This window comes from Metarhizium acridum (genome assembly GCF_019434415.1).
Source record: "Metarhizium acridum strain ARSEF 324 chromosome Unknown scaffold_72, whole genome shotgun sequence".
NCBI classification, from domain to species: domain Eukaryota; kingdom Fungi; phylum Ascomycota; class Sordariomycetes; order Hypocreales; family Clavicipitaceae; genus Metarhizium; species Metarhizium acridum.
This window is the reverse complement of record NW_027094019.1, coordinates 558,385-583,293: the sequence shown is the minus strand read 5'-3', so window position 1 is coordinate 583,293 and position 24,909 is coordinate 558,385. Positions and strand designations below refer to the sequence as shown.

Sequence of the window (24,909 nt, the reverse complement as noted above, 5' to 3'; positions counted from 1 at the left end):
TTATTTATAAAGAAGGTTATTAGATTATTAATAACTTTAAGGGTATTTTAATACTTTATAGTTTACGTATATAAGTAATTTAAGTAATTAAACTATTTATACGTTATACCTTAAATAATAAGATGTTTTTTATTATATATTACGCGCTCTTTATAGTAGTTTTATATGTACTTAAAGTAAGGCTTTTTAGTAAACGCTTTTAAGGCTAGTAGACTTACTAATAACATTAAGATATATAACACTTATTAAAGCTTAATAAGCTTAATATTATTAACCCTTTAAACTATTAAAGAAACTATATTATTATTAAGTGCTTAAGTATTATTACTTACTCTATTTATAGGAATTAATTTATTAAATACCTTATAGTTATTAAATATATATTAATTATAATAAACGTAATACTTTATAGCGTTATTAAATATTTAATTAAGGCTTCTTACATTTACTTTATAACCTTTAACTATTATATTAATAATCTTATTCTCATTAATTATTACTATAAAGAAGTTACTTAAATCTTATAGCTACGCTAAAAATACTTTTATATCTTAGAGTATATTAGCATTTACGTTATATACTATTAGGCGTTTATTTATAGTATTCTTACTAGTATACTATTTATTTTAAATTATATACTTGCTATTATTATAGTTATTTAGGGTATTTAGCTATTCGTGTATACTATAAACCTTTTAAAAGAGCCTTTAATAGTTATTAGGCTTTAAGGCCTTTATTTGCTTTTATAGAGGCTAATTTAACCCTATTATATCTCTTTTATACTTACTATTAGTACTATTATTAGTGTAATAAGTAAAGAAATTAATAAGGCTTTTACCGCTTTAATTAATAAGCTTTTTTTTTATCTTTAAGCGTTAATACTTATTTTAAGCGAGGTTTATTAGTAAGTTTAAAGTAATACTTATACTATTATTAATATTAATTACCTAGTATTATTAATAGACTTATAAATAGAAAATACTAAAGGTATCTCTTAAGTTAATAAGAAATTATAGCTAATAAAGCTTCTTAAATATTATTTAATTTAATTATATATATTTAAGTTTATATAGCCTTTTCTTAAATACTTAAGTGAATTCTTATATATTATTATATTTTTATAGGGTATTATTAATAAGTTTAATAATAACTTTATTAAGAATATTAGCTTTACATTATTAATTAAGTTTTTATAATATTAAGTAGGCCTTATATATATTTATTTTAGCTTTAATCTTTTCTATTATATAGGTAAAGTATAACCTATAAATACCTATAAGTAAGTTATAATTACGTTATTCTTAGAATATAAGTTACTATACGTACTTATTTTAGATTTTATTTAAATAAGGCTTTATTAAAGAAGTAAATTATAAGAGTTCTTAAAGGATAAGCGTAATAAATTTAATTATAATAACGTTCTTTAATACTTTATTTTACTTAGCTTAATTAATAAAGTTCTTAAGTTTAAGTATAATTAAGTAATTACTATTATTATTAATAGCCTTAATTATTAAGCTTTATACGTTAAAGTTATTAACGTTAACTTTAAGTTTTTTATTTAATATTAGTTTAAGAAGTATAATATTATTACGTTATTAGGGAGCTATTATACGTAATATATTATTAAAGTATTAACTTAATAATTTTAGTATATATTAGTATTTTAAGGGAATAAAAGTTAATAATAGCTTAAAGGCTTAAAGGTTATTAAATTATTTAATATAATTAGGTTTTTAGTTTATTTAAGTGTTTAAAAGATATTAAATATTTTAGGTAATTATATATACTTATAAGGTGTAAGTCTTACTTTTAATTTCTTCTAAATTAAAAGAGAAAATACCTTAATATATTACTTAAAGCTTACTTTTAAAGATAAGGTATTTATTAATAAAGGTATCTTATTAATCCCACGTATAAGTTATAGGTAAATATTTTAATCTAGAATTAATACTTATTAAGAGAATATCTTTAAAGGCTTAAATATATTAGTTTACCCTTAACTTTTACCTAAAAGGTATTATTAAGCGGGAATTACTCGCGTTTAAAATATTACTTCTCTTAATTATATTAAAAGGTGTTTATTAGTATTAATAATTACTTATATTAATATCCCCTTTACGTATAACTTACTTAAGTTTAAGGTTAATATTAATTATTAAAATATTAATAGGCTTATTATACTTTTTATTTAAAATAAATAATAAATTACTTACCTATTAATTTAAATTCTTAAAGTTATATTAAGTTTTTATAATAATAATAATAGTATTAATAATAGTAAATTTAATGCTATTTTAATTTAAGATTTAAGGTTATCTTACCTTAAACCTACTTTTACTTATAATAAATAATAGTAGATTTAATAGAGTAATATTTATTATATAATAGTTATATTTAATGTAAAGAAGAGAGAATTATATTTAAAGAAGAAGATTTAATCTTTAAAGTGCCTATTAAAAGAGCTTTTTATAGACTTAAAAGGAGTTTAAAGTAGCGGTAAAGGCTTTAAAGTTAATAAGCTTATAATCTATTATAATTATATATATTATCCCATTATATAGAATGAAAAAGTATAAGTTACGCCGGTACACATTATAAGCGGTATAAGCCCTAATGTACACCCCACCTACCAATCTAGCCGAAGTGACTGTAATTGGTTGTGGAAATCGAACATCGCAGGCTGCTGTGTTCCCCTCAATTACCTAGGTACTCGGGAACATCACAATCATTCGCGTCTACATGACGTTTTCCGGCTTAACATACGTTGCTTCTCGGCCTAACTATAGTCTACATAATACTAGCTGCAGAACTAGACGAGGTATGATTGCCGCCAATTTTGTGGGCGTGATTCTATGTTAGTTGATAAACCACGTGTGTAAGTAATTATGAAGCGCGGCTGGGGAACACGCCGTCGCATAAACATGCGATGCCCTCGTAGATGCTCAAGCATGCCGCCGTAAAATCCCCGAGCAAATTTCATCCGACGTTCCGCTGCCACTTGCCGGTACTGTAATGAATAGAAACATTCCTTATTCAATGGCTCAATAGTCTTTCCCAGTACGCTGCTGAATGATCCACATGGTCTGGTTGTTTTTTGTATTCTGTTTATAGTCCAAGCATGTTATTGTTTCATAAGCGCGAGACAAAAGGCAAAACATGGCACTACCCTATAGATTTGCATACCAGACATATTAGTAACTTTGGCGACTTGCCCCAAGACCCCGTTCTCATTGACGTTTGTCAGCTTTGTAATGCAAAAGGAAGCACGTATGGTGCCATGTCGGTTAGCCTTGCGCTTGGGTTCCTGTGTCATCTTACCTACTGTTCCCAACATCTGCACAAACAACGGGAACTAGGATTCCTCGCCCTTCTGTTCCATCTCATCAACCACCAAAAGCATCTGTTAAAGCCTCTTCAATTTATAATGTGCTGCACCTGCAATGTGGATATCAGACGCACAGTGTTCTGTCGTTGGCATGTTCCAATGCACTTTCGTTGCTGGGCTAACGGATGTGGTATCCGTGATATCTAATGGCATGCGAGGCCAGTATAGACACAACTGTTGTCGATGCAATCTTATTAAGGTGCACAGCTTATTAGTACAACTCTGCAGGGTAAATTGCCCCTCGTATCAAGAACCACAGACATAGTAAATGATGTTCAGATGCAGCCCGCCCAACCGTCCAGTTTGACCCCGACTCCCACCCTTCTCCTACTGGTATCGAGACCCTCTTGCCCTTTGTTTCTTCGTTTGCACAACCACCTAGTAAATACCAGGAATGATTCTCCAACGTACAATCTTCTTGTACTTATCCCAGTCCTCTCCGTACTTGCGATGGCACTTCTCGTCGTCGCGGCGCTCACGATGGATAAGCAGCACGGCAAAGTATACAATGTAGAAGTAGGTAATGGGGATAGCCCAGCCTCGCGCGTTGCCCTGAATAACCTCCCGGCCGTCCTTCATGGTATACGCGCCTTGGCCGGCGGCGCCGGCGGCGCCTGCACCAGCAGCCAGAATCTGGTAGCCAGCAAGTCCGGTGGGGAGACTGTATGGCCAAGACTGGATCCAATCGCCGAGATAATTGATGTGACGGGCGATTCCCCACCAGCCGCTGATTAGAAGCTTGCTGCCCGTCTTGGTCTCAATATACTCGAGGTGAGCGACGCTGGGGTCACTGGGGTTTGTGCGGAAAGTGTTCTTCTGGCTGTTGGCGGAGCGGAAGATGTAGAAGCCAAGGCCGATGAGGGAAAGGGTACCTGCGAGGCCGGCGGGACCAAGCGACAGAGGGTGCACGGAGAGGTAACGAGTTTGCATGGAGTAGATAAAGGGCACCCAGACGAGGTCGCCAAAGGCAAGCATCATGCCAAAACCGTCGGTCGTGATATCCATGGTGGTTAAAATAGCAGGCTCGAACCACCATGAATCTATTATGTATAGGGCTTGCACAATCGTGATGCAGATGATGCTGTCGGTGACGAAGCCAAAGTTGCGGTATTGCTGAGCACACCAAGAGCAGTTAAGGATGATCCAGCCCATCATGCCAGGTCGCAGCTCACACCACTCCTTGAGGTCAACTTCTCCAATCAGGGGTATTGTGACGCGAGGGTTGAGTTCGCGGCCAATGAACCAATCGTAGAGCAGGTTGCCGGTGTGGCCGCCGGCTGCAAGCTCGCGAAATTCCTTGTTTCCAGGCTTGACGCTGAAGCTGCGGACGTAAACAAAAGTGGCGATTGCATAGGCAATTCCGATATTAGCCGTCAGAATCTGGAGGTAGTTCTCGCTGATAAAGACCCAAACGGGGAATTCGGCGCCTTGGGCAACAGTCCCGGCTGCGAGGGCTGCCAAAGTAACCGTGTTGGAGTAGAACGCTGTTGGGTGATTAGCTGATTGAGCACTCGGAGGATTGGGAGCCGTGTGTAGCTACATACTGTTGAATCGGTACTTGAGACGTCCGCCGGAGCTCAAGACAGTCCCGTCCGTCTCGGTTGCAGGCAAAACGCGGTATAAGATGAGGTTCAGCAAGTAGTAGGCAAGAACAGCACCGGTCGCTTCCCAGCTGGCGAGACCCCATATTCCATTCTGTGGCCAGCCGACTTCAATCTTCAACTGCTCGAGTGACAAGGAGCGCGGACTCAGCAGCGATGGCGCGGGGCATCCGGATATGTCGTTGCACACGAAAGTGAAGACGTAGACGAGGATGGGTAGACCAAACGAGATGCCAAAGGCACCGGGTCTAAAAATCCAATCAGAAGAGGCTCAAGTGTTAATGGCTATGGATGACTTACGGGCCGAAGAACTCGTATCCGTGCTCAGCTGGAGCTGCAGACTTGGCCGCAGTCTTCGAGGAGGACATCTTGCGAGCTATATGACGAGTATTTCTTAAACACGAAGCAGTTCGAAAAGCCTTGATGAAAGGCTGGCCGATATGCAGCGGGAAAAGGAAGTTCAGAGCCTATTTAAAGCCGACAGAAGGCTTTCAATGACTGTACGACGCCAACTCGAAGACGTGGCGACCAAGTATGAAGACTGGCCCGGCTCCTCCTGAATCCGATGAAGGTCGCAAACTTCAGATTGAAACTAGGGATCCGCATCGTCTCATCAGCGAGGGTTCAATGACAGCATTGAGCCCGAAGCGGCTTAGCGCCACCGGTAAGGAGATGACCAAGATGACCCAGCAGGGAGCCGGATGAATTATTTTGCCGGGCCGGGAGAACATGAAGCCCACACGCATTAAGCGGGAGCTAAGAGAGCTTAGTTATCTGGTTGGCTGCGTTCGCTCCTGCATCGACTGGAGTCTAGTTGCATGTGCGCGGCCTAGGCTGGGAGCTTATTCGCCCACTTGATGTGGCCAGTTGTCGCAACCTAGAACAAATCGTGGAGGAGCCTAGTGGCTGAGACTTTTCACCAAACGCACCAACCAGACCTTAAGTGTCGTTCGCTCCAACCTACACCTTTCGCTGCAATCCGCTTGTTCCAATCTATTTGGCTTATATTGTTTCTTTCTTTCTCTCTTTCTTTTTCTTTTTTTGGTCAATGTCCAGGGAGCAACTGATGATAAGACTCCAACCAGACAGTATTCTATCGTCGCGCCGTGAGCGCTCATTCAACCTCGTCGAGCACGTTCCCCGCTAAACCGCGACAATCGCGTCACCTACAAGATGCGAACGAGTTTCTTAGGTTCGGTACTGGTGGTCGCTTCATTTGCCGCCGCGAAAGAAGCATCATCACCGACCACGCATGCGCCAGCGTGCACTGCGACTGCGTCCTCCGGAACAGGCGGTTTCTTCGATCTGCGACCCGATACAGCTCATCCGTCCGAGAAGGGAAAGCAGCACAAGACGGCTCTTGCAAAAGACTATCATGCAAGAGGATACGACTATGGCAAGAACTTTACTCTGAACATATGCGGAGCGGTTGTGGACCCCGTAACAGAGGTGGTGGGAGTCTCCAAGAGCCAATGGGCCAATGTCAGCGCATACTACATGTCTCATGGAAGCATCTATTCTATAGGGTTGGTCTGGCGAATGGCTGCAACGAGAATAATGGGAAACTAACCGTCTTGCCCAGATCCGAATCGATGGACTTGGTGAGCCGTGGCCGCAAGCTGGTCTTGCAATACACCGGTGGCTCGCCGTGCGGTACCACCAAATCGAACAAGAGTGCCCGAAGTCCTTCATCGCCCTCAGCCAACTACAATCACGCAAACAAGGAGTCGGCCTTGACCAACCAGCCTCACCAGGTGGAAACATTGAAAGACGACAAGGAAGAGAAATCGTCACGAAGAAAGTCCACCACTATTTCCTTCCTTTGTGACCGAGACCCCTCCAGCTCCCAAGCAAGCATATCTTTCGTTGGTGTCGACGAAGATGAATGCTCATACTTCTTTGAAGGCCGCTCTATTCACGCATGTGCGCATGCAGAGCCACACAAGCCAGGAAGTGTAGGCCCTGGCAGTGTGTTTGGCATCATTTTAGTTGTCGCTTTCCTTGTGTACGTCCTTGGTGGTGTATTTTATAATCGAACCATCTCCAACGCACGAGGATGGCGCCAATTGCCGAACTATAGTCTGTGGGCAGGTATTTGGAGTTTCTTTAGTGTGCGTATGCTTGGCAGACACCGCCTGGGGTGCACGACACTAACCACGATCCTTAGGATATGTTCGTTATTGTATTTTCCTTGTGCGCAAGGTGCCTTCCTGGCCGACGAGGCTACAGCCACCTGAGTTCGAGCCCACGAAATCGAAACTCTGACGCAGAAAATCGACTCATTGACCAGTTGGACGAGGAATGGGACGATTAACTGTTTCAAGTAAGAATTCTTCTTTGGGTCACATTTCTCGTATGTACTAGTGTAATCCTTCTTCTGTGACGGTGACGAAGCGCGTGATTTGTACCGTTTTCTGTCAGCATATTTGGCGTTTTTGGGAAGGCTTATGAAGAAAGACCTTTTTTTTTTCTATTTATTTGACGGTACTAAGCAGCGCAGATCTAAGAATACCAGATAAAATTTTGCAAAATTTCCTCCAAACATGTTAAGCCACGTTCTGCCCGGAGGCGTGACATGGCTGTTTTGCGAACGTAGTATCCTTCCCGTCATGTGCCTCGTCCTTGGAGCAAGGACACTGTCCCGTGAGAATATCGGCGATTGATGGAACCGAAACTGGTGCGAGCAGCATGCGAGATGCCGTTTGTGGCGTGGCATCGTGGCCTGCGCTCTGAACCCTAGCGGTACACCCATGCGCTTGACTGGTGGTAGCTGTTTCCTCGGTCCGTTTGTCTATGTGGCATTTAATGTCAGTATCCCTGCTCTCGATTAGAATGTTCTGGAGTCATACCATCATGTTGAACAATTCGATGTTTAGCTTTCGAGACGCCCTGGCTGTTGCGGCTCGACAGGGTCCTGTCGGAGCCCGAGCTGTTATCTCGGACACCATTCGATGGACGAATGGAGCCATAGCGATGCCGATGGTGTGACTTGTTATTTTTAACATGATTCTTTGGACGACGGGCATTACCGCGTTTTCGTTGGCGGATCTGACGACAGGTATCGCAGTAATATCGATGACAGATGTTCAGGTGTTCTTGTTGGTGAGCTGAAAGATGATAATCCGGGTGCTCTTGTTGTTGGCGAATTGTACAATAGGTATCCCTGGTTTGTTGACGGGGGGCTTCATTGCTTGTATTAAAATTTGAGGTCCAGCGTTGCGAATTCATCGCTGGACGATGTACAAGCGTGATTAGGTTTTGTCCACCGGAGGGATTCTGGTTTGCATGTGCATCCAGAGCATCGGCTTGCGCAAAGCTCTCTGCGGAAGCTTTGGCGTCCATTTTCGGCGACATATAATGGCCTTATCGGGCTGAATGGAAGCGGAGTCTGAAATATGCGACAATGTTGGAAGGAAAGGAATAACCATCCGGCTCCTTTTATACAAGTTTGCTCCGGTGGTGCCGTGCGTAGGTAAAGCTGGAAGGGCACCGGCTGTTCATTGAATGAACATGGCATTCGTTGGACATGTAGCCGCTCGACATCTGCCCAAGTCTTGAACACTTTGGAAACAGAAGCTGAAGGAGACAAAGGCCACGGGCGTTGTGTGGGCTTCACAGGGCTTGGCAAGAAGGCTGCAACAAAAACGAGGAGGACACGAGATCCATATCGCAGAACAAAATATACGTGTCGTGCTGGAGTGTCTTGTCTGTTCAAACACATACGATCCATTACACTTGAAATTCGCAATTAATCGGTTCTCTCCACCAAGGGCAGCATGCAGACTCACGCCGTCCTTCTTTGTGCGGTCTTGGAAATCGACGCAGAACCAGGGATATTCTGCGCATGGACGGGTTTTACTCAGTCACGTCGGACATGCCATGACAATCATGGGAACGGACCTTGTTCAGCAAGAGACTTCTACGGACTCCCGCTCGTTATTGAAGACCTGCCCGGCCTCTTAACAAAGCTGGCTTTTGTTCCACAGCAGCCACACTGCGTCAATGGCGGCCGCTGTCTTTGAGCGCAAGGTCTTTGTGTAAAACGCCTGTTCACTCTGAGTAGTCACCATCTATCTGAAAGGATTGCTGGAGCCGTAGAACCTGACTACTACATCACGCTGGACAATACTTAACCCCGGAAACGGGCCTGACGCAGTCATCACTCCCATTGATACTATCAAACACCAACCACCTCCCGCCATAGGTCAACAGCATACCCGGAACTAACAAGCTAGAGTCAACATCCAGCATGAGCGATAAAAAATCTCAATCACTCGTCCCCGTCATTGTTGGGGTTGCCAAGTTTGCTGCTGGTGTCTACGCTGATGTCAAAAAGACGAAAAATGGCGACAAAGCTTCCCAGCAAACCTCCAACATGAGCAGCAAAGACATGAAAGAAGCCATCCCCGCGGTTGTCGACGCCATAAACCAGTTTGCTGATGCCAAAACCAATAATGGCGATAAAACTACGAAACAAACCTCCACCAAGAGCAGCGACCACATGACAGAATTCATCTCATCGCTTGCCGCGGCTGCTACTACACTCTCTAGCACTGGGGCGGAAGACGGCGACAAAACTACCGAACGATCGGGATCGAGGCCGAAAACGGAGATGGTCAAGAAATCCATCAAGTTTGGGGCTAGAGTGGCCGGGATCTGGGCCGCACAGCAGAGTAATGCGTCGCAGGAAGCGTCCAAGAAAGCCAAGTGATTTGGTGACGACTCTGTCGAAAGCTGCTTCCGCCCGTTTGCGCAATGTCATTTGGTCATGCTGGCCCTGACAACAAGAGTCGTTGGCATTACTCCTTGGACGAATCAATCTACCTCCAAGCTGGCCGGTTTCGACGGGGGCTTTCACGGCATGAATCATCTTTCACGTTACCCATCTACCGTCTTCATGGTCTTGTCTGATCTGCTCTGTACTCTGGAAGTACGCGATTCGGCAGATTGATATGAATCTCGTTTACGCATGGCATTGTGCAAAAGGCGTCACTGGTTTCGCGGCCATGTTGAGTTTCAGGCTTTGGCTTTGCGAAAAGTCTTGTGTCGGAGGTTCCAAGCATACAGGATGAGAGAGTGCTTGCGCGTCTGCTTTCTTTTTCTCCACGTCTTGGCGGGTAAAATTTGTACTTGGAGTTGTACTATTTTAAAAGTCGTGTATATACTATCATGAGCCAATGTAAGGCTTCTCAATCGTTTGCTTCAATAGAATATCCGCTCGAGGACGGCTCGTAGACTCATACTCCCCGCGTGACAACAACTACCGTCGAACTAGACTGCCGAGTAGTTCATGTGCGTTGCCAAATCTAACGGCCTGGGACTTTTCTGTATCGCCAAAAACTTCCTCCACGCCTGCGTCCAAGGCAGATGATCCCGCGGCCGCGACGGCCCAAGGTGTAAAGGGAGTATCAGATCCCCACATGATATTCGTGTGATTGACCCATCGCAATAGAGAAGGAATTGCAAAGTTGACGGGCCACGGCCCTGCCAAGTCGAAATAGAAGCTCCTCGCGAGCGTTTCCTTCATCAACGATTGCGTCAGGTTAACGCCAGGGTACAACGTGGTGAAGGCAACTATGCGGTCAAGGGTAGGAATCAGACCGCCCCCAGCGTGTGGGATGATCCATTTGATGCGTGGGAATCGCCCTGGCACCTTTGAGTAGAATAGGTCGGCAAATGTGCGAGCCGAGTCGAACGGAAAGTCTAGCGTAGGCGCGGGAAGAATCCTATTTGGCACAGGCCTATTCAGCGCCTGCCATTCCTTTTGAGTGACGAGCGGAGCTTCGCCATTCGTATTAAATTGTACATGATTATGCTCGGTGCACGGCGTCGTAGGGTGCTCAAAGACTGTCACATTCAGCTCATCCAGCGCCTTGTAGACGGGACTAAGCCCCGGGTCACCGAGATACATGCCGTAGTAGTTGGACAAGAGGACGACGCCGTCCGGTTTTGGGTCGAGCTTGTGGAAGCAGTGCTGGATTTCGTCCAGGGCGGCCGGGATATCCGGAAGCGGAAGCGATGCGAAGAAGCCGAATCTATTGGGGTGTTGAGCCTTGAGGCGCGATGCGTATTCATTGACTCGGCGGGCTAGCCTCGTAGCATTGTGGGTTGCGATTTTCGAGGGCACGGTTAGATAGACTCCGGGACTCGAAATTGACAAGTAGGCCTTGGTGATGTTTTGCTCCTGCATAAAGTTCAAGTGTGTATCGGGATCCCAGGCCTAGATGGTGGAGGAGAGGGTGTTAGGGACGAAAGGCGTCTTGGTATTTGGGATGAGGGAAACGAACCGGTATGGCTGGCATGCCATCGGGACCGGGTATGTGCCCGGCATCTCGAAGCGCCTGGGCGTAGAAGTCGGGAATGAAATGAGCATGGACGTCTATCTTGCTCGTTGATGGACTGGAGACTGCCCCCAAGGAAGATGCAGCCAAGGAACAGGTTGCGAGTGCAGAGATCTTCATCACAGCCCACGGTGATGGGATTGACCCAAAGATGTGTGCGGGGTCAAGTTTGAAGGCCCCCAAATCTAAAGGATTCTTATCTGGCCCGATGTGTGATGCCATTGCAACCCTGTGCTGACTCATGTAAACACCACGTTGGCTCGGTGATCATCTAAGACATCAATGAATTCTCGCCTCCATATCAATAAACCAGGGTATGTGACGCGGCAAAATGCTCGAGCACCTGACCTCGTGGAAGACGGCGGTTTCTTACTAAACGCTGTCATTTGCGGACATCGAAAATGGCTCACGTCGAAAATGGTGTCTTTACTGTCGACCAAACAACAGGGTGAGATGTAGGCTCATGAATTATTGAACAGCACGGCCGTGACCCATGGAATAGACCTTGTAACCGCAGGAAACCTAAGTATGTATTCCACACCGCCAAGTGCTGTTATTCATGTGTTCGCCTTCGAGGAAACCATCCAAGGAGGCAACCATGGCACAGCCCCAGTTTCTTTACCACGACTGTATCTCAAAAACTAGAGCCTGACGGTTGAACAACTACTTCAAGTATTGAGGCCACCTTCTCAGCAATAATTTTAGAGTTGAAGTGAATTTGCACGACGGGACCAAGGTGGTTGGGACTTGCGACTGGATCCAAGGCGTGTCGTGCAAGATTCAGTCTCTTTCCCCCCTTAAAGGTATTCTAAAAAAGAAAGGAATTGTACCGGTACCACGCTTCTACCAAATCGGTACATCTTTGCGTAGACATGACGGAGATGGCATGTTCTGTTTGTGTGAATTGCCAGAAAAAGAACCGCCGCGTCTATATAGTGCGCCACCACGAACGCCGTTCCGTGGTAGAATTTTCTCGCAGACCGTTTCCCAGCCACGCCATTCGCTAAACATGGAAGCTTGCATGGTTCAAACAAGATTTCCGACGCGGGAAATCTGGGTCTCCAGGTAATTTCTGGATCAGAGAACCGTGCTCTGGGTAATTAAAGATTCCCGGACTAGCGGTTACCGTTTGGATTGGTCGCCCTATGTGCCAGGTCTAATGCAGCCCAACCCTTGTGGCATGACATAAAGACCCTTTTTAGATGCTGCATACATGCAATGTCTAACTTTGAAGCAATTCCCACAGTGTTGGTTCGGTCGTTTGCGGTTCGTTTTCGTCGTGTCTAATATCCTTGTCGAGCATATATTTCGGTTCTGGTCAGCCGTTCACGTATCTGATACGTGTAAAGAAGAACCCACAATGAAATCAGCGCGACCATGGTACCAAGATGAGAAGACATGACTGCGAATTGTTTGTCAGGAGACGTCATCGGCCCATTTGTCTGGCCATAGCTCCCTTCCCGGCAGCCCCTTGTACCACCACTGGAAAGAATGACTTGCATAGTGGCCATTTCGAAATCCACTTACCGCAGTTCCGGAATCCCTAAGTGGGAGGGAAATGTCCCGAGTGCCAAACAGGGATCATGGCCGTTGGCTGTGGTGCAACGCACAAGACGATTTCGGGCTTCATGGGTACGATTCGGTATCGCCACCCGCGAGACATGGTGTAACGAGGGAGACGCGATATCTTCCAATATGGAAAACGGATTTTAGAGAGCTTCTCTGTCAGAATATTTTGAGTTAATGTGTCACACTATCTGTCTGTTGTGTTCTGTGCAAGAGGAAAGACACGCACTCGCAATAAGTCTAGCTGTGAAACACCACAAAATGGTGATGGAAAAAGCGGCCAAGCAATTGACTATCCGGTTGGCTGGCATTGTATTCTCCTGTGCGAGCAAGGCAGGAGGGACCAGAAGCCGATACTCCAATTCGGCATGTAAAGTCCCTGATCAGTGCAATGAATTATATGAATGCTCTGAAAATGATTCATAGGAGGGTTTGTGTAATCAATTCGATATCGGGCCTGTAGAAGCCGTGGTAAGTACGTGGCTCGGGTTGTCTGTGGCAACTACGGTTTAGCTGGGTGGCATATCCCACGAGACAACTTTGCAACTTTGCTTGAAACATGATTTCCCCTATTTCATATAATACAAGAGGTCTAGCTCTGCGGAATATAGTCTATGTGATAACAGGTCCGCTACTATCATGCCTAAAATCGCACGAGGCGGCTGAGTGCAGGGCTGTACTAGCGGCAAGAAAAGTAAAACGTATTCAAGACAAGGTTAGTGGCACTACATGGATCCCATGCAGTTCACACTGAAATCGAACTGTGAACCCTCAGCTGCTATGATTCAATGAGTACCCTAGCCACCGGTGCATGCCAGGAACAGAGTCGGCAATCCATGGGTTACACAACTCAACCATCCCTTTGGGATCTTCGTGCCTCGGCCCCCCAGCATCTGCCCAAGCTTCTGGGGCTCAATGAATCAAAAAAGGCAAAGGTCTCACTTGGAAAAGCAGCAGAATGCTATATCAACCCAAATCACTCTATTGGCCTGGTGGAGAAGGCGAAAAACAGGAAACAGAGGGGGACCACGAGGAACGAAATGGTTCAACGCTGCATGAATAATACCGGAGCAAGTCAGACAACCGGTGAATGGAACAGCAGCAGCAATGCAGCTAATTGATATGAATATGACGGCTGGGAGCACAGGATGCACTTGAGGTCTAGGGCAGACTCACCCCTGCAGCTGCCAGCTGCCAGCTATACAAGTGAAAGTTCACTTTACTTTCTGCTCACTTTGCTTTCTGAACTTACTCTTATTTAAGCTCAGCCGCCCAGATCTTTCATCTATTTTATTTCTTTCACTCACTTAATGAACTCGCGGTGATTTTTTACTGTCTCGCTTATCACTTCCTCATACTCTTTCATCTTAATCTGGGTACGAGCTACGATTATTATAATGTACGTGTAGAGTTTCTTTATATTCCCCCGGCAAAATCATTCATGACGGCAGATCCAACAAATTTGACCCACGAAAACACTAAATTCCCTCCCATAACGGCTCGGTTTATCACGAGCACCTGTAGTTGTCTCAATATTGACTTTCCTAGCAGAAGCCTGAATCACCAGCACCAGCCTGAGCCTGCACATTCCCACATCGCGTCAAGACCTCGACAGTGGCAACCGACGTGTAAAGAGCTAGTTGCTTTCCCAAGCAATATTGACATGGACTATTATGAAGAGAACCCCAACCAAGTATGTCTCGACCTCCTTAGGTGTATTTCTAGCACTAATAGAATCTAGAGCTTCGACGAAGCCTTCTTTATCATGAACCAGGACAGGCTTCATTACGAGTCACTGAACAAAGACTCAAATCCAGAGGGAATGAACATGCACATGCCGCAGGTTCCTGGCCCTGTAACTAGTTACCAAAACGGGCTTCCATTTGCCTATCAACCCGGAGCCCTCCTTAGTCTCACTGACGGCACCTTTGTAAATTCTGAGGCCTACATATCCTCAATGCCATTCTTTTCCTACGGCTCAGACACAATTGATTCAAACTTCGGAATCCAAGCCCCAAGAGAATACCTGATGAGACCGAGTGTCGTCCCCAGGACAAACATGACCTATAATGCGGCTCCTAGCTTGTCTGGTTTGGGCACATATTCCACCGTCCCTAGTTACTTCAGAAGGCCCTCGTTGACGCCTATCTCAAGTACTGCAACTACATCTCTCGCGAGTCCAGGCATTCCTCCAGCCTCCCTCGCTACTCTCCTATCGCGTCAAAATCAACAAAATGAAGAGTCTCGCCCAGAGACCTTGACAGCCCCTTTACGGGCCACTAAGTCTTGTACCACTCGGCGGATCGAAGAAGATCGGGCCTTGTTGGAATACAGAGAGCAGGGGTTGAGTTATGCGGTCATCAAGAAAAAGCTAAGGTCGAACGTTGCCGAGTCAACTCTGCGTGGTAGACACAGACAGCTTACCTTGGCGCCGAAGGACCGGGAAAGGAAACCGTCATGGACTGATAATGATGTACGTCTTTTCCTTTCACCATGCTCTATACCTCGTCATATTCTAACATGCTGGTGCTAGGTCGGTCTTTTACTCAAGGCCGTCCCGCTTTACCGAAAACCTTCCGGCAAGTCCAAGGTCTTTTGGGAGCGCGTAGGACAATACATCCTGGATCATGGAGGCTCTCGAAAATTCTCAGGCAAGACTTGCCATGCGAAATATAGAGAGAAGACAGGGAGAGACTACTAGCAACGTAGCCAAGTACAGGAAGCGGTTTCTGGACGCTACGGGATAGAGGGGGATTTCTCTTATTACATGCTGGAGAATTGCTTTTTTATTCGGCTCACGGCTGGTTCTGTATACTCTCAGATGATACCGCCAGGAAGGCAAGGTATCAAGGACAATACCCATCATGTTATAACACTGGGGCTAAGAAACCCGCATAGCTAGCATGACACACGCTGATTTCACACTAGGCCCGTCTTACGCAGGTGTAAGATATAAGGCAGCAAATCTACAGCCTATTCGCACCCTCGTCTCCGTAGACATCTCTCGGGAGCCCAATCCCTCTCAGCACATCCGCCAAGCAGGCGGGATTCTCACGCAGCGCATCCCACTCGGCCTCGTTCTTGACAAGCGCCGTCCCAGCAAGCAGCGTCCCGTTCAGCGCAAGCCGGCCCATGTCCTCTCCATTTCTGCCGCGGACTGGTCCCCCCTCTGCCAACCTCGGACAAATGACGAGTCGACTCTTCGTCATGGCCATATTGTAGCTTATCTGGCTGGGTGCACCAGCGGTAACTTGTACCGCCGGTGCATGCGCCCCATTCCGCTCGCCAATGGCCTTGCAGGCCTGGCCGTACAAACGCAGATAGACGCTGTATACTTCGGCACCCGACATGCCTGGCGTGATGGGCTCTGAAAACACCACAAAAGGCGTTTCTTCGAGATGCTCTCCGTCCGCCAAGACGTTCCACGGGTGATGTCCGTTTTCTGACTCGAGCCCGTCTCTCATTCTGTCAATAGGGAGCAGTTGGATATGTCTATGGGGCTGGCTCGCACCCGAGTGCTCGCCGCAGTTGAAGAAGGCGAACAGCCCCCCGTCCTCGCCTTCATCCTCTGACTCAAACGCCTCCATGCATGCCAATGTAGCCTCTAGATCGGCCTCTTCCAACACATCAGTTTGTTGCTTGAATTCCTTGGTGGCAAGGATGAAATGCTCCGGTACTATGGCGAATTTATTTAGAACCAAGTAATGCGATGGGCCGACGTCAGCAATGTATAGTGCCGGCGGGGGGTTGGCAAACGGATCAAACGGCTTTTTAGGGGTTAATGACGCATCTTGGGGTGGCTTGGGCTTGTTGGCTAGTGCTGGTGAGAAGCGGAGTTGGAACTTGAGGCCCGTTCAACGTTAGCATTTCGCGAATACGGGCGTGGAGAAGCTGTTTGATGCTGAGGACGGGCATGGTGAAGAACGGGCGGGCGACTCACGGGGACTGAGTTGACGGGTAGGATGGTGACTTTGGTCGGGAAGTAATGCAGGTCTCCACCAGAGAGGGCCTTTGCAAACGTTGTTTTAATAAGTGACGGGAGGTTGGATGGCACGCCGAGTGCGCGGGCCATTGCGGTAAGGCGGAAATGAATGAATGGCGTATGAGCCGGAGGTGAGAATGAAGCTGGACATGATGATTTTAGGGCGGCGTTGTGTTGGTGGGGCTCGCACGTGTTTGGACTTGGTGTTGTTCGCATCACGATATCTTGGTACATGTATCAATTGATGCTTTAAAAAAATGCGGGGGGCGGGGGGGTTGAAACGTTCAACTGCTCATTACTTTGAGATGATTGTACATTATTATTCTACTTGGTCTTGGTCTAGGTCGTTGGTTGTGGTGCGCGTCCTCACCCGCAACGGGCTGCTTAGGCCACGGTTCATGCTCTTCATACAACAAGTCCATCCATCTCCTTATACTCCAGGCAATCCAATTACAGATCTCATAGCGGGTACAAACCGAGGAACAATATATACGAGATAAACTCCGACAAGGGCTGTCAGCAGTCCAGTAAGCTATCAGCAGTTAGCCTCATCCACCCAGTCTTGCAAAACCGTCCACGTACCTTCTCAAACCATGTGTGGAAATAAATTGCCGTCATCAACAGCATCCACAAATTCATGCCCACCACTCCAAGAGCCGTCTTCGTCCCAATTCCAAGGGCATATCCTCCTCCCTGTCCGGCGGCCGTTTCGGCCTCGATATTGGCGCTCTTCACCGCTCCATCAGGCAAGATGATGCATCTCTCCTCGGCTAGTCTGCTCTTCCATCTGCTTACAGCCCACCCAATCTCCTGAGCCAGGAAACACGTACCGAGCACTAGCAGAAATACATGTCCCGAGATGTCATGTCCACCGTTCCACTTCCCGCCGGCTGCCTTGCATGCCACGGCGGTGAAGGCCTCGCCCATATCAGAGCTGCCTTGTAGAACATCCCGTTCAGCCACGTCGCATTTTCCACCTGTCCATCTAAAGCCGCGATCAATCATAGGCGGGCCAAAGCACCACTGCGTGACCAGGAACCACCATGCCGTGACGGCCGCCCAGCGCAGCATTGCCCTTAGTCGTCGGGGCGTCATGTCCAGCCCGCCGGCACCACCACTGGGGTGCGTGAGCAGGAAGAAGTAGAATGCGAATGTAGTCCAACCCCAGCCGCGCTTAACAAAGACCACGTTAAAGATATTAGACTTGCGGGCAAAGTAGCTAGGCGCGGCGGAGGGGTCTTGCGAGTGCGACTGCGTTAAGGGGTCGTAGTGCGCGGAACGGGTTTCGGGAGACAGGACAGAGAATAAAGTGCCGAAGATGAGGACGAGAGGGAAAACGGCGAGTATGAGGCGCTCAGTCGGCGTTGGGAGCAGAGGTGGGTTGCGAGGCGGCGAGGAGTTCTGTGGTTGCCGCGTGGTTGGGCCCGTGGCGGTCGGTTCCATGGACGAGCCTGCGCTGCGTCGCGTCGTTACCATGATGATTGCAAAGGAGCGAGTGCGGGTTGGGAGAGAAAAACAAAGGTCAAAAGTTGGAGCGCAACTTCATGGCTTGAATGCAATCTCAGGTACGGCATTGATTTATGAGAGTGGAAAGCGGTGGAAGGCGCAAGATTGTTTAGAGCCGGTGACGTATTAGACGCCAGAACAAGGCCATTGGAAACTGTGGCGCAAGGCCAGGTTACGCCACAAATCACTCGCCACATTTGGAAGTCTGAAATTTGCACAAAATGTTGAACCTCGAACCACCACCGAGTCTGCACTGGTCACTGGCCACTCCGTCGATGCAACAGCCATCTATCCAGGGACCATCAAGGCCATCGTTGGCCCCTTGTGGTCGCCGTAGCGCGTTCATAGTTCAGATTTTAGTAACAACCATGTGTTTGGATTGAGCAGATCAGCCCCGCCATTAGACTTTAAAGCGTCATCACGTCGACAAGTTGCCACGGCTGCCTGACCCTACCTGTTGTGGTAGGAGGAGGCACAGAGCTCGTCATGACGGGTAGTTAAAAATCGCATCCGATACTTCCTACTCGGAATCTAGATGCCGTGGCGGCAACAAGTGGGGAAACTCGGCCGTGACGACATCATGGTGACAATGTCACCGCTGCAATTGTATGTCCCTTTTGTCGGTTCATTTTCGACGCCACAGGCTGTTCTCTGATGCGACAAGAGGTAAAAAGACCACAGCATACATACTCAGTACCATACAAAACAAAGCCCCTTTCCTCTGCTCCGACGGTGTACTGATGGTACCCTGTTACCGCCCTGAAGCGGCATGACGGCACGTGTATCAAGTTGTCAGCCGGCCGCCGTTGACAGATTCAAACCATGCCCTATCAAGGCTCCCCACGTGTCAAGGTCGCGGCCCGGTTGACAATGTCGACATGGAGACATGTGAATCACGGGCTAGATACCCTGCTAGCGTGCTGATGTGGAAACATTCAACGCCATGGCGGCATGGACATGTCCAACACAACAGTCGATATCTCTTGTTAGCCATTACCATGGTGTACACGAGGCAAAGGAATAAGACACCGCAAGGACAGTTCCTACTCGACGCATGTGAACCACGTCTGAAAGGTATGGTTAAAGTGGATTTAACAAAGCCTTCTTTCCTGTAGTCTTTCTACATACTCCGTAGAGCTCTCTGAGGGGTCTCGAATGCTGCGAGTGGCCTTGTTCAGCTGGTGCCCCCACTACTACCAGAAATAATATGACTGATCAGTTTATTACCCCGGACGCCCTCCATAAATGTAGTCCACTAAAACGTTGGGAACAAAGTACTCCGTACGTTGCCTGACTTCTGAATGTCGGATAATTCTAATGTAGTGGGCCTCGCTTCCACAAAGCATGATTTCACCTCTCACGCAGCATTAGAAGGCACCAAGTACCATGGTGCACATGTCGTACTCATGAGCCAATCTAAATGCCGTTATCTTTCTACTGGCCACAGGACTTCCGAGTATCTGGACTGGCATTGTGTCATGCACATCCAAGTCGGCCGGTCGCCTTGAGCACTGTAAAGCCCCTGACCCCCCTTTACTTCCCCCAGAGCTGGTCACCGCCTCTCCAGCCTTTGTCCCCGATGCTATTATTGTTCAATGGCACCATGAGGCTTTTCATTATCCATAACCTTCGGATATTCTCTGGATAGTAACCATAGCAAGCAGCAATCTCTTATCATAGACCCAGGTACAATCTCATGAGCAGTCCGAAGGCTGTACAGAATCTGACAAGCGTTCCACACAAGTCAGGACCATGTCAAGCACCTTTGCTGAGATTCTGTTCTTGCAATATATCTAAGCGCAATAAGAATCGCCCGCATCATCATCCTACTGAGCGGTTTCCGCCCTTACCTTACGCTTGATCTTGACAGTAATCTCCCCCCTTGGATTCTCCATATTCTTACACTTCCTTGGATAACCGACGGTACGAATGTGGTGAATGCGGACATGGTCTATTGTCGTGTCGTGGAGCTCCATGTTAAAGGTGCTAACAAGCGTTGCGATTGTTAAATAGATCTCTGTATACGCCATCCTGCAGAAACGCACATAAGCCAGACTACCTTTGAACAATTGTATAGGAGAATTAGTATACGACACTTACTGAAGGCCAATGCACTGCCTGCTGCCTTTTGTAAAGTTGACAAGATATTTGCCGAGTGGGAAGCCGTCTTTGGCTGCTTGTATCCATCGATCGGGATTGAAGGAGTGCGGGTTGGGGTAGATTGTGGGATCGGTATGTACAAAGTATGCCGACTGACTAACGGGGGTCTATGCTCGGCATCAGATACTGTTTGTTCTGGAATGATACAGAAATATAAACCAGCAAGTATGAGTCTTACGCCTGGTGGAATTGTAAACCCGCTGTACTGCAGCGATTCATGGACTGCAACGCGGGGAAGGCAGGCGACAAGGCCAAATGACAGGCGCAAACTCTCGTGGACAACACCGCTCTAAAGCATCGTAAACAAGAATCCTCGGCTCTGTATCGTGGAGCTGGCCCAAGGCTCACCAAGTATGGAAGTAGCTCGAGATCTGACGAGGAGTACCCACGGCCTGGAGTAAAGACCACGGAGCTCAATTCTTTGCGTATCTTGTCCACATGTGTTTCATCGTCTAGAAGATAGAACATGCCGACGCTGAGGGCTCTCGAAGTAGTTTCTGTACCGGCGAATACGATGACGCTTCCCTCGTCCAATAAACGATCAATCTCCCTCTCCGCAGCCGGGATCTTGCTATCCATAAGGGCCGACATGATGACCGAGCTTGACTTCGAGCCATCTTCTGTCCCGGAGGATGCAAGAATTTTACGCTTCATCTCTTCCCGCATGACAAGAAAATCCGCAAAAGGCGGCAATATCATGCGAATGACCCATATTGGCGTCATTTGCAACATGGGTAGCAGCCAGGGGACGAATCGAATGAGATTGGAAATGTGTACAACACCTAGTATAGCTTCAGTGACTGCATTCCTGTAGTCTGGAATATCAAGATAGTTGAAATGCTCTCCGTAGAAACGCTGCGTGATAATGTCTGCAGTCAGTGACGAAAAAGCTGAGTCGAGGGGCACCGTCGTTCCAGTTTCGAAGGCAGATTCGAGCCGTTGACAGAGTTTGGCAATACGCTCCCAGATCAGTGGCTCCATGGCGACAATGGCACGCTTGGAGAAGAAGGGGCTCAGGTAATTTCGTCGCGCGCGATGTTGGTGGTGATCGGCAGTTGCCAAAAGCGAAGACGGCACAGCAGCCATGGGGCCAACCGCAGAAACATCTTTGTTGACGATTCGGCCGCCCCCAGCGTAGATATTGTTGTAATAGTTGGAGTCGCGTATGTGCAGTTCGTTTGCGTTGATGCGAACTATTGGTCCTGAGCAAGTAGCTGTTAGTTTGTAGGACGGAGACGCTGGTTGGAGGGCTTTGTACCGTATTTGTCGTGCATCTTTCCGATTTCCCAGAGAAATTGGCCGTCTTGAACGACGTCGAACCAGAATTCATGGAACCTTCCCAGAACCGCCAACTTGGGGCCGGGAAAGTGCCTCAACGGGTGCAGGTACAAATTGTAAAGGCATATGCAAATGTACACCCACACGCTTATCCCTAGAACAGCCCAGAGTAGAGAGCTCAACTCCGTCTGTCCACTAGTAAATATACCCAGCATAGCGAGGATTGTTTCGCAAATCGCTTAGGGAGCCTGAAAAACTGAGCGGCAGATAGACATTTTTGCTGGGGAATTTGCCGGCTTTTGTAGTTTTTCAATTCATGCCTCATGATACATGTATGCAAAGCCAATGTTTCATTAAGCTAGGTGCCATTATGATGTAACATGCGAACTGCTGGCTGCCTTGATCTATTGCAGATGTGTGGAGGCAGCCCTGAAATCATGGCAGTCACCAGCGCCGACCAAGTAACAGGTTCCCATACATATCCATGCTCTCTCCCTGTTACAGAAGAGTGGTGACGTGGCATTTGTGGCTGGCCCTCTGGTTGGGTTGTAGTTTTCACAAGCTGGTACTCACAGGGATATTATTATCTCTTTTTTGCATGATTGATTGGTGACACATGGGGACGTAACCTTGTCAACTTGCTCATATCTCTTATAGCACTTAGGTCTACAACAGGGATATGCAATATAGTAGAGTGTCATGAAAAGGAATGATGTAATGATATTACACGAGGCTTGTGTCGACGTTGAATCGATCAGACACGGGAGTGTAAAATCAACTTAGTCCCGCCCTGGCCCGTTCTACGCCCATTTTGGTAGGGATGTTCCAGGGTCCAAAGACTGCACTTGTCTTAGTTTGTCTTGATCTTGCATACGGTGAGGAGTAGCCCGTACACCGCAACATGGCAAGAAATGTGATCAATCCCTTTGTGAATCAAGTTCTGCAGCAAAAGCAAAAACTTCTTTTCTAGCTGGCGTTGACTCACGCAACCATGACGCCTATCCTCCTGTCTGGCCATTATCATACAGCAGAAGCCATTCGATCTATTTTCCGTCCTACTTGACAGAAGACCTTCACAACTGCCTGTCCCCAAACCAAGTGTGTCTCTGTCCCGCGTAGATTGCGAGCCGCTCGATGGATTCCATCAGCCGACGCCCTCGACGACATGCTGCACGATAAGCGAACTGAGTTGGTAGCGTACGATTGGCATCTACGAATTGATTTAACTGTTGATTGGCCCTGATTGAATCAACATAGCCACCGATTTGGGTAAAGAGAAGATTGATTAGAGCAGTAAGGCAGCTAATGACAGTTAGCTAACATTTTCACTCTTCTTCCGATCTCTCTGCGACGAGAATCGTCTAGAGACCTTGCGTGACAAGGGCAGGATAACTGGGCTTGGAACAGAGGGTTCAAGTCAATCTTTATAATCGACTTTGAGACATTAAAGGTCCTTGATTTTCCGCGAGGCCTTGAGGGACTGAAGGTCTCTGTAAATACAAGAAATCGGCATGTATTTAAGGCCTAAGGTAGCCCTTACTTAGGTCCGACTTCGGGCCTCGTGATATCATCTCTCTTGTTGTGTAACCGTTGTTGGCCCAACGCCCTTTGTTGTGGCCTGATCGTGTGGCAGCTATAATCAAGACAATGCCTACCGGCTGATTATGACTCAGTCCTTAGAATTGCTGCAACGACAGGCATGGGGAAGAAACCGAAGATAGTGTCACAAGAAATGCAGACTTTTTGTTTTCTGGACAGAATCTTGTGGCCGAGACGGCATTCCTGGGAACAGATAACTGGTCACATTAAGTCTCAGGAGCGTGCGGTGTAGCGTCTTAAGTGCTTGCTTGTCATCGACTTGCGTTGAGCACTTATACGGCGGAGACCAGGTGGGACAGAAACAATCATTCAAAGCGCGATATTGTTGTCAGGGTATTCAAGATGATGTGGGACATAGATGCGAGGTACGTGAGAGGACACTAGGCGTAGTTGGGGAGATGCGGGATCAATCTTGACACGGACTCACCACAAGTATATGGGGCAGGAAAGGCACCGATCATATTAGTTTTCCGAGTCTGCACCGTGAACAGCCGTTGCTATAAAGGATGGTCATTCTCTTATGTGGCTGTAGCATTCAGTAGGTAGGCTATGAAAGGTTGTAGTTCTCTCAAAATTCGACTTATTGCATCCTCTTCCTTGCTCTGTTCGCTTACGGTTAGATAGCCGGGCAACATTACTGAAAAGTTTATTCTTTTGGATTCTCGCTTACCGTGATGTTGAACATTTGTCTCAATAAAAGCCCAAAAGCCCCGTAAGGAGATGGAGCCTGATTTAAAAATACAGACGGCCGCACTCCTTGCGGAGAACCTGATCACTCATATGAGTCTTCTTTTTCCTCTGGGAAAGCTCACTAGACTCCTGAAGCAGCGTAACAATCTCCTGATGTTCAGCCTTCGCCGCCCACGATAGAGGGGTATGACCATCACGGTCTTGCGAGCCAACGTCGGCGCCGAAGTCTAGAAGCAGTCAACAAGAAGCAGATCAACAACATCCTCGTGCCCTTTCTTGGCGGCCCAAGATAGCGGCGTCCGTCCGTTTTTAGTATCCTTTGTGTCAACATTGGCAAAATCTTCGAGCAGAAGCTCTATGACGGCCCCATGTCCCCTCTCAGCAGCCCATGATAGCGGTGTCCGACTGTCTTTGCTATCCTTCTCCTCGATATTGCGGTTCCCCTTAAGTTAAAGCCCAACTATAGTAAGATGGCCATAGTATGAAGCTAGCATAAGATCCGTCAAGCTCCCAGTGATTTCCGCAGGCATAGTTTGCCTGTAGATTTCAAACCATACGGCATTTGAATTCGAATCGTAAATTTTCAAAACAGAGGGTATAATTGCAGCGTCGTCGGAAATATTGGCTTCGCGAAGGTGAGATCCCCAATTTTTGGCTGAGTAGTTTAAGAAGTCGTACTTGGGGGTGGATTTGTCTGCTTCCTCAATGGCCTCTTTTGGAGGCGTAGCATCGGCATTAAGCAAGTTTAAATACAGCACGCAGGCCTCCGCCAGAGTAGCATGTGCTTGCCTGAGACTG

The 24,909-nt window shown here is 47.0% G+C and overlaps 8 protein-coding genes across 9 annotated transcripts; 3 read left to right on the top strand and 5 right to left on the bottom strand.

Moving 5' to 3' along the window:
* Positions 1-2,550: 2,550 nt before the first annotated feature.
* Positions 2,551-5,585, bottom strand: J3458_006963 (Delta(14)-sterol reductase). Its single transcript, XM_007816677.2, has 3 exons — positions 5,290-5,585; positions 4,933-5,237; positions 2,551-4,872 (listed from the first exon to the last, which is right to left on the bottom strand). The coding sequence occupies exons 1-3, from the start codon at positions 5,355-5,357 to the stop codon at positions 3,767-3,769; spliced, it is 1,479 nt and encodes a 492-aa protein (XP_007814868.2). The 5' UTR covers positions 5,358-5,585; the 3' UTR covers positions 2,551-3,766.
* A 212-nt stretch (positions 5,586-5,797) lies between these two features.
* MRL1_1 (Cation-independent mannose-6-phosphate receptor CI-MPR) lies at positions 5,798-7,525 on the top strand. 2 transcript variants are annotated; one of them, XM_007816678.2, is made up of 3 exons: positions 5,798-6,515; positions 6,572-7,100; positions 7,157-7,525. In XM_007816678.2, the coding sequence occupies exons 1-3, from the start codon at positions 6,163-6,165 to the stop codon at positions 7,301-7,303; spliced, it is 1,029 nt and encodes a 342-aa protein (XP_007814869.2). In that variant the 5' UTR covers positions 5,798-6,162; the 3' UTR covers positions 7,304-7,525. The 2 variants fall into 2 exon arrangements, with proteins under 2 accessions (XP_007814869.2, XP_065975770.1); XM_066119134.1 differs by having other exon boundaries at positions 6,572-7,525.
* Positions 7,526-8,878: 1,353 nt separating this feature from the next.
* Positions 8,879-11,564, bottom strand: J3458_006960 (uncharacterized protein). Its single transcript, XM_007816680.2, has 2 exons — positions 11,277-11,564; positions 8,879-11,209 (listed from the first exon to the last, which is right to left on the bottom strand). Exons 1-2 carry the CDS (start codon positions 11,550-11,552, stop codon positions 10,250-10,252), a joined length of 1,236 nt encoding a protein of 411 aa, XP_007814871.1. The 5' UTR covers positions 11,553-11,564; the 3' UTR covers positions 8,879-10,249.
* Positions 9,239-9,700, top strand: J3458_006961 (uncharacterized protein; the record flags this gene model as incomplete). The annotated part of the gene is made up of 1 exon (XM_007816679.1): positions 9,239-9,700. One exon carries the CDS (start codon positions 9,239-9,241, stop codon positions 9,698-9,700), a length of 462 nt encoding a protein of 153 aa, XP_007814870.1.
* A 2,995-nt stretch (positions 11,565-14,559) lies between the features above and the next one.
* Positions 14,560-15,597, top strand: J3458_006959 (uncharacterized protein; the record flags this gene model as incomplete). The annotated part of the gene is made up of 3 exons (XM_066119133.1): positions 14,560-14,589; positions 14,638-15,369; positions 15,430-15,597. 3 exons carry the CDS (start codon positions 14,560-14,562, stop codon positions 15,595-15,597), a joined length of 930 nt encoding a protein of 309 aa, XP_065975769.1.
* Positions 15,587-16,993, bottom strand: J3458_006958 (uncharacterized protein). The gene is made up of 2 exons (XM_066119132.1): positions 16,837-16,993; positions 15,587-16,738 (listed from the first exon to the last, which is right to left on the bottom strand). Exons 1-2 carry the CDS (start codon positions 16,966-16,968, stop codon positions 15,863-15,865), a joined length of 1,008 nt encoding a protein of 335 aa, XP_065975768.1. The 5' UTR covers positions 16,969-16,993; the 3' UTR covers positions 15,587-15,862.
* A 177-nt stretch (positions 16,994-17,170) lies between these two features.
* On the bottom strand, positions 17,171-18,461 carry J3458_006957 (uncharacterized protein). The gene is made up of 2 exons (XM_007816682.2): positions 17,461-18,461; positions 17,171-17,410 (listed from the first exon to the last, which is right to left on the bottom strand). The coding sequence occupies exons 1-2, from the start codon at positions 18,352-18,354 to the stop codon at positions 17,309-17,311; spliced, it is 996 nt and encodes a 331-aa protein (XP_007814873.2). The 5' UTR covers positions 18,355-18,461; the 3' UTR covers positions 17,171-17,308.
* Positions 18,462-19,939: 1,478 nt separating this feature from the next.
* On the bottom strand, positions 19,940-22,037 carry J3458_006956 (uncharacterized protein; the record flags this gene model as incomplete). Its single annotated transcript, XM_066119131.1, has 5 exons — positions 19,940-20,415; positions 20,485-20,651; positions 20,723-20,833; positions 20,893-21,746; positions 21,803-22,037. The coding sequence occupies 5 exons, from the start codon at positions 22,035-22,037 to the stop codon at positions 20,211-20,213; spliced, it is 1,572 nt and encodes a 523-aa protein (XP_065975767.1). The 3' UTR covers positions 19,940-20,210.
* Between the last annotated feature and the right edge of the window lie 2,872 nt (positions 22,038-24,909).